General features: G+C 50.0%; 1 protein-coding gene across 1 annotated transcript; it reads left to right on the top strand.

Moving 5' to 3' along the window:
* The first annotated feature begins 5151 nt into the window (after positions 1 to 5151).
* LOC103650676 (probable serine/threonine-protein kinase PBL25) lies at positions 5152 to 7355 on the top strand. Its single transcript, XM_008676237.2, has one exon. The coding sequence runs from the start codon at positions 5997 to 5999 to the stop codon at positions 7128 to 7130; it is 1134 nt and encodes a 377-aa protein (XP_008674459.1). The 5' UTR covers positions 5152 to 5996; the 3' UTR covers positions 7131 to 7355.
* Positions 7356 to 7625: the final 270 nt, after the last annotated feature.

Raw genomic sequence — 7625 nt, 5'->3', positions numbered from 1 at the left:
AAATATTTCTTGAATTTGAAGTGGTAAGGAAGCCGGACAAGATCCCCTTCCTTCTTCTCCCCCTTTAACTTTGGCATTTCCCATTTTTTCAGAGTAGGGAAGACTCTGAATGCTAAGAATTCTTGAACCAGATCCCTGGTACCAATATGCTCTGCAATGATTCTGAATTCATCCATTGCCCGTTGAGTTTGACCCTCTGGTGTCATGTTGCAGTGGGGTCGGGTTTCTCCGAAAGTTAGCTCGAGTGGACTTTGCACAAGCTTCTCCTTGTCCTCATCAACCTTGACATAGAACCATTCTGATTTCCAGCCTGCCGGCCATTTGCTTCGGTAGCTGATTACAGGAAACTTTGCGGTTTTCCGGTAGGCAAAATTGTAGCAACCGAAGTTTTCATGAAGCCCATCTTTTCTGGCCTTTGTTTGATAATGCAATTCATGAACTCGACAGAAACTGTCAGCAAAAGGCTCCACTGCTTGGCTTCGGAGGGCCCAAATATAAACGCTAAGCCTAACGATAGCGTTAGGAGTTAACTGGTGAAGGTAGATGCCAAACCTCTTCAATATCTCCGCAACAATCTCGTGAACAGGGAATCTTAGCCCAGCCTTTAAAAAGCTTTTGAAGATGACAACCTCGTCCTTCTCTGGCTTCGGGGTGGTCTCTTCTCCCCCGAAGCGAAGTAGCTTCTTCTGATCTTCACTGAAAAAACCTGCTTTCACCATCTTGGCGAGATCAACCTTTGAAACAGTCGATTTTCCGAAGTCTAGGTGGCTGGGTTTGCTGGGCATGGCAATACGGTAGTCATCTTCGGAGTCGGTTTCTTCAATGTTCCCTTCTCCTTCGGCAGCTGTCGGGTTTGCTTCGGCAGCAGGCATTTCTTCCGCAGTCACCAGTCCGGAGCGCTGCATCGCTTCGGAGATGGGCACAGTCTCCGAAGCTTCAGTTTCGTCCCCCTCACGCTCAACCCTAGCTGTAGAGCGAACTCTGGCCATTTAATTATGAACTTGTGAAACTTTGATACTTTTTTCTCCGAAGCAGGCTTCAAGATGGAGCTTCGTTCAAATCTGACAAACAAGCTTCGGTGATGGTTAAAAATTTTGGCAGCAAAACAGTGCAAATAGCAGTAAATGCTGTGGTAACTTCACACCTACTCGTCTGTTTATATAGTGCTGCAGGTAAGAAGGCGAAGCGGCAGGGTTTTTACACCAGGCGGGCAGTAACTTGTACTCGCTGCGCAGTGGACCGCAAAGACCAAACAGTGACTCTGCAAGGTGGGACCGACACGATCTCGGGAAATGAATCGTTTCTCGGCAACGAGCTCAGGGAAGGTGTTTTTTGGACCTTCGGCTTCCCGAAGCTTGAGAGGATTTTTTCACGGTTCAAGCTCGTTACGAAAAACGATCTAGCGCCGCGAAAGGGGCTACTGTTGGGCCCATGCTTCGTTGCGCCGAAGGTCTTGCGTGAAGAAGCAGCTTCGGCTGAAATCGTCCCCAGGAAATGGCCGAAGGTTCCTTTTTATAGAGCTTCGGCGTTGCAAACCGACATAAAGATAGAATGACCTTTTTATCCATAGAGGTCTAAGATAATGTTGTAAACTTTTGTAAAGGGCATAATTGTAATTCGTCACAGGCTGCGTCCTGTGTCTATAAATAGATGAACAGTACCCCCGTACTGTTCACGCTGACTTGGCATTTGCTTTTGCGTCACGCTTGTACTTTTTACCTTCTCTCAGGACCGAAGGTACACTTGTAATTTGAAATCATTTCTATTTTTCCATGTTAATAAAATAGAAATGATTCTATGATGATGCTTATATTATATTTCATGCTTTATATGAGTCCTTCGTCATTACTTGTTATGTTTACGAAGGTATGTCTCTTATGACCTTCGTCCGAAACTCACTATTTCCCGAAGGGACATAATGCTTCGAAGGACGAAGGACTTTAACACTTAACACTTTTTATGTTGCCTTGTTCTTAACTCTTAGCATTTGAGAACAAGTCCCCAACACCGTGTAAATGTGAAACTCCTTCAACTGCAAATAATGGCGCCAATGATCTATAGCAACCAGAATTGTCAGATATTCTTTCTCATATGTGGACAACCCTTGAGATTTAGTTCCCAAAGCCTTGCTCAAATAAGCTATTGGGTGTCCGGACTGCATTAAAACAGCACCCACTCCCAAGGCACTTGCATCTGTCTGGAGACAAAAGGTTAATGTGAAATTGGGCAATGCGAGCATTGGAACGGTGACAAGAGCCTGCTTCAAAGCCTTAAATGCTTCCTCATGAGCAGTGGTTCATACATACAAGACCCCTTTCTTAAGTAGTGTTGTTAACGGTTTAGCAATGAGGCTAAAATGCTTCATAAATCGACGGTAGTACCCTAACAACCCCAAGAAACTACGAAGCTCCTTCACTGTTGTGGGTGAAGTCCAGGCTGCCACCGTCTGTATCTTGGCTGGGTCAGTTGCCACCCCAGATGCTGAAATGAGATGACCCAAGTACGACATCTATGAGTTAGCAAAAGAACACTTGGACAGTTTCAGTTGCCATTGATCCCGGGCCAACAGTTCCAGTACTGCCCGAATGTGTTGCACATGCTCTTCAAATGTGGTGCTATAAATCAATATATCGTCGAAGAATACTAGCACACAACGACGAAGCAAGGGAGCCAAGGTGGCATTCATTGCTCGTTGAAAAGTTGCAGGAGCTCCTGTCAATTCGAAAGCCATCACACGAAACTCATAGTGGCCTGAGTGTGTATGAAAGGTTGTCTTGTGAGTGTCTTCAGGTTGTAGCAGTATCTGATGATACCCTCCTATGAGATCCAGACTAGTAAACCATGACGCTTGGTCCAACTCATCTAAAAGCTCTTCAATGATAGGTACCGGGTAATTAGACTTTACTGTAATTGCATTCAAGTGTCTGAAATCAACACAGAATCGCCATGATTGATCCTTCTTTTTGACCAAAAGTACTGACGAGGAGAAGGGACTGTCACTATGTTGGATAATGCCTGTTTGCAGCATAACAGTAACTTGACGTTCAATTTCGTCCTTGATGGCTGGGGGATAACGGTATGGCCGTACCTTCACTGGAGAAGCCCCACTAATGAGAGGAATAGCATGATTACAATGACGTGAAGGTGGAAGTCCTGTTGGAGGATCAAACAACATAGCAAATTCAGTTAACAACGTTGACAACAGATCTGGCAGCTGCAAATCCAACAGTGATGGAGGAACAGATTGCAACGCAGTAACTTCAACTACGGATCCGGCTGGACAAACAACAGATATTCCATATAATAAAACAGTTGCTGATCTATAAGGAATGACCATCCACTTTTCGAGCCAATGGGTCTTCATCGGGCTATGCTGAGAAAGCCAATCCATCCCAATAATCATACCATAAGAAGATAGGGCCAAAAGACGAAAATCAGTGGCAAAGGAACACCGTTGCACCGTCCAAATCGCGCCCAATAATTGACGAGAACAAGACAATCTGCCCCCATCGGCTACTTGCACTTGAACAGGAGTTGTCATCGGTGTAATTCCTGACAATTGATCAGCCACTGTCGTCGAAAGGAAAGAATGTGAACTTCCGGAATCCACCAAAATCAACACCTCCACACCTTGAATACAACCGTGAAACTTCATAGTATTAACTAATTCTCCTCCTGAAATAGCAGCCACGGACAACATCACAAAGACTTGTTCGGACACAGTTGACTCCATAACAGTATCTTCAGGTGCAGCATCTTCCTCAGCGATATGGAGGTCCAGAACTTCTTGAAGCACGTGAAGCTACACTGAAGAAGGACACTGATGGTCGCGCGACCATTTTTCAGTACACCTATGATAGAGACCGCGAGCCCGTCGATACACACGAAGCGCGGCCAATTTATCGTCAACAGCTCGAGGACGACGAAGACCAGTCCGATTGCTAGTCACCACAGGACCCACCGGCTTCTTAGTATTATGTGGTGCAGGAATTCTGCTTGACATGGAAAACTCCAATCGGCGTCCATCCACGCGTTTGGGCACCGACGACACCTCTTCCTACAACAAGGCCAACACACAGGAAGAATCCAAGGAAGTAGGGCGCTGGACAAACACAGCAACATGGATCTCATCATGCAAACCATCCACAAAACGTTGAACAAAATACAAGGGATCCAGAGGACGTCCATAAGCTACCAAATTATTCACCAAATTTTAAAATCTTTCAACATATTCTACCATCGTAGATGTTTGTTTAATTTGAAACAAACGGCGAATTAAAAACTTCGTTCTCATCCTTACCAAAACGCTCTAACAAATCCTGACAGAATACTGGCCAAGTAGATCCGCGACACTCGTCAGTTCTAGAAGAAAACCAACGAGCAGCTGCCCCGTCAGGTGCATAGTAGCAACCTTAATCCACATGTGTGGATCCACCGAGTACATATCAAAATAATCCTGACTATGCCTGATCCACAACTTCGGATTATCCCCATCAAATACCGGAAAATTCAGCTGCGGCAACCGACCCCGCATAGCACCACACATACCCATATCACTCAGTTGTCCCGCATTTTCAGGAAAACAGCCATCACGCACAGAAGGCACAAATTGAAGAGCAGCATATGAACGTATACCATTTGCCGGGGAATGGAGAAGGGTCGTGACGGACCCAAAACCATTCTCCCGTGTACTTGAGTCGAGGCCGAGCCCATGGGGTGAGATGGCTGGAGATCCAGCAGATAGACGCACGACAGGCGTTGGAGAAGGCGCGAGGACGCCCGCGAGCGTAGCCGGCTTCTCCACCAGCGTGCGCTCACAGTGTTTGGCTACTTTGCCAACCTCCATGCGTAGGTCGTCCACCACACCTTCTATACTCATCTTCCATTCTTCAAGCGCCCCCGTGGCTTGCTCTAGAGTACGAACGTGCGCGTCCTGAGCAGCCGTGTGCCTCGATAAGACGGCTTCCTAGCGACTCTCCTGATCGGCGGTGCGACGATGCCACTTGGCATCCTGCTCCGCAAACCGCCGGGACATCTCATCTAGAATGACTTGTGTATCTGGATTCACCATGACTTGACGGCGACGAAAACGGGTGTCTTAGTCGTGGTTGGGCAGATGATCCAGATCAGCGAACTCCACAGAGACCAGAACAACTGAATCTGATTCCAATTGTTAACAGATTACTAGTGGAGATGTATGAGAGAAGAGGAAGATACAGATGAACAGAGAGATACAGCAGAGAGCTGGTAGCGCCGTGATGGCTGGAAACAAGTGGAAGTTTAGGTTATTACATTTCATACCCTCTCATACAGTCCTCACAAGTATTAATACGGCTGCTACTCACTAGTTCACCCAGTTGGGCCCGAATACGCGCATATTCTGCTTCGTGGGCCTTTTGCTGTCTTGGCGCAGCCCACCTGACACTTCTCCAGCTTCACCATCTTCAGCTGATTCACTGATGTGGCTAATAGAGAGACGCTTCCTGGGCCGCTGCCCCCCGAGACGGAAGACGGGGGCATCGCTGTCGGTGGGCGCGTAACCCTAGGCACGCGTTGCTCGATCTGGTGAATGGGGGAGAGGGGATTGGGGTAGGGGTGGGTGGGGTAGTGGCGGTGGAGGGAGATATTGCGATTGGTTTTTTGAAGTTTTTTTTTCGAAAGGTGCAGCGGGTTCGGGGGAGGCGGTGTGGGCGAAAATGAGGGTTGATTTGGAATAAACAGAAAGGTCTTATTGCAAAAATATGACGCACGACTAATACTTAAATATAGTAAAGATATATACCGTGTTACTAATTTTGGTTTGGCACTTTGGTCCGTCAATTAATCAGTCGTCGTCACCAAAACACATGCATGCATGCGTGTGCGCCGGTCAATGCAAATCGCCATACGCCAGTCGTTGCTCCTGTCCTCTCCGATCTTGCGTCGTTGTGCTAGTTTTTGCTGGCTCTTTTGATTAATTTGCTGCATGCGTCGTTGATCGGAGTCGGAGATAGATCATGGTGGGCTGCTTTGCATGCTTCAAGCCAGCGGGTGACCAAGAGGCGGACGAAGAGGCGCCACTGCCGTCGACGTCGAGGAGGCGCGGTCGGAGCCTGCGATTGCCGTCGTGTTCGTCGTCCAACAAGGGTAACCAGCAAGCCGATAACCCAATAGCGGCGGCGTCGAGCAGCAACGTCGACAGCAGAGCCCGCGCGTTCACCTACGACGAGCTCGCGGCGGCAACGGAAAACTTCCGTGCGGAGTGCTTGCTGGGGGAGGGCGGTTTCGGGCGCGTGTACCGGGGCCGTCTGGAGAGCGGGCAGGTGGTGGCGGTGAAGCAGCTGGACCGCGAGGGCGTGCAGGGCAACCGCGAATTCGTGGTGGAGGTGCTGATGCTGAGCCTCCTGCACCACCCCAACCTGGTGAACCTTGTGGGCTACTGCGCCGACGGCGAGCAGCGGCTGCTGGTGTACGAGTACATGGCGCTGGGGTCGCTGGCTGACCACCTGCTGCTGGACACCAGCAGCAGGGACAAGGGCAACGCCGCTCCCGAGCAGGAGCAGCGCGCGCTGAGCTGGGAGACGCGCATGCGCGTCGCGCTGGGCGCCGCCCGGGGGCTGGAGTACCTGCACGAGACGGCCAACCCGCCCGTGATCTACCGCGACCTCAAGTCCTCCAACGTCCTCCTCGACGACGCCCTCTGCCCCAAGCTCTCCGACTTCGGGCTCGCCAAGCTGGGCCCCATCGGCGACCGGTCCCCGCGCGTGATGGGCACCTACGGCTACTGCGCCCCCGAGTACGTGCGCGCCGGCACCATCACCGTCAAGGCCGACGTGTACAGCTTCGGCGTGCTGCTGCTGGAGCTCATCACCGGGCGGCGCGCCGTGGACTCCACCAGGCCCACCGCGGAGCAGCTGTTGGTGGCCTGGGCTATGCCCATGCTCCGGGACAGCAAGAGGTACCGCGAGCTGGCCGATCCGCTCCTGCGAGGGGGCTTCCCGGAGAGGGACCTCAAACAGGCCGTGGCCGTGGCCGCCATGTGCCTGCAGGAAGAGGCATCCGCTCGCCCGCTCATGAGTGACGCGGCCATGACGCTGGCATACCTCGCAGAAGCGGCGGCGTCGGCAGCGGCAAGCAGCAGTACTAGCTAATATACTTCTAAGCTAGATGGAATAGTACTGGCCAGATAGAACACGTATGGCTAGCTACTAGCCTATTAGGGGCAATAGGCACTAGGCAGGCAGCACGGATTGGATGTCAATATGTCATGGATGAGTCCATCAAAATTTCTCTCTGTTTAGCTTTGTATACGTCCATGCAACAGTTAAGGTGACGTTTGAATGCACCTATTTAGCTTCTAAAATTAGTTGAAAATACCTGAGCAGCCTAGCAAATAGTTCGGCTATTAGCAACTTTTAGCAAATTAGTTAATAGTTAGCTAACTAATTCCAATAGCATCTTTTAGTTAACACAGTATTGGCTCTAATAGTGTCGGTGTTTCGATCCCGGGGGTCCCTGAACCGACGAGTAAATTGTCGATGCGTGTCCCAGCTCAGATGGGTCGGCGCGAGACGGAACACAAGGGGGAAAACAGTAAGGGGAAACCGCGGCCTCGTGTTGTCCTGCGTCCAGTGCGGATGCGCTTG

Source organism: Zea mays, chromosome 3, assembly GCF_902167145.1.
Source record: "Zea mays cultivar B73 chromosome 3, Zm-B73-REFERENCE-NAM-5.0, whole genome shotgun sequence".
Lineage (NCBI taxonomy): Eukaryota > Viridiplantae > Streptophyta > Magnoliopsida > Poales > Poaceae > Zea > Zea mays.
This window is presented reverse-complemented; position numbering and strand designations above follow the sequence as displayed.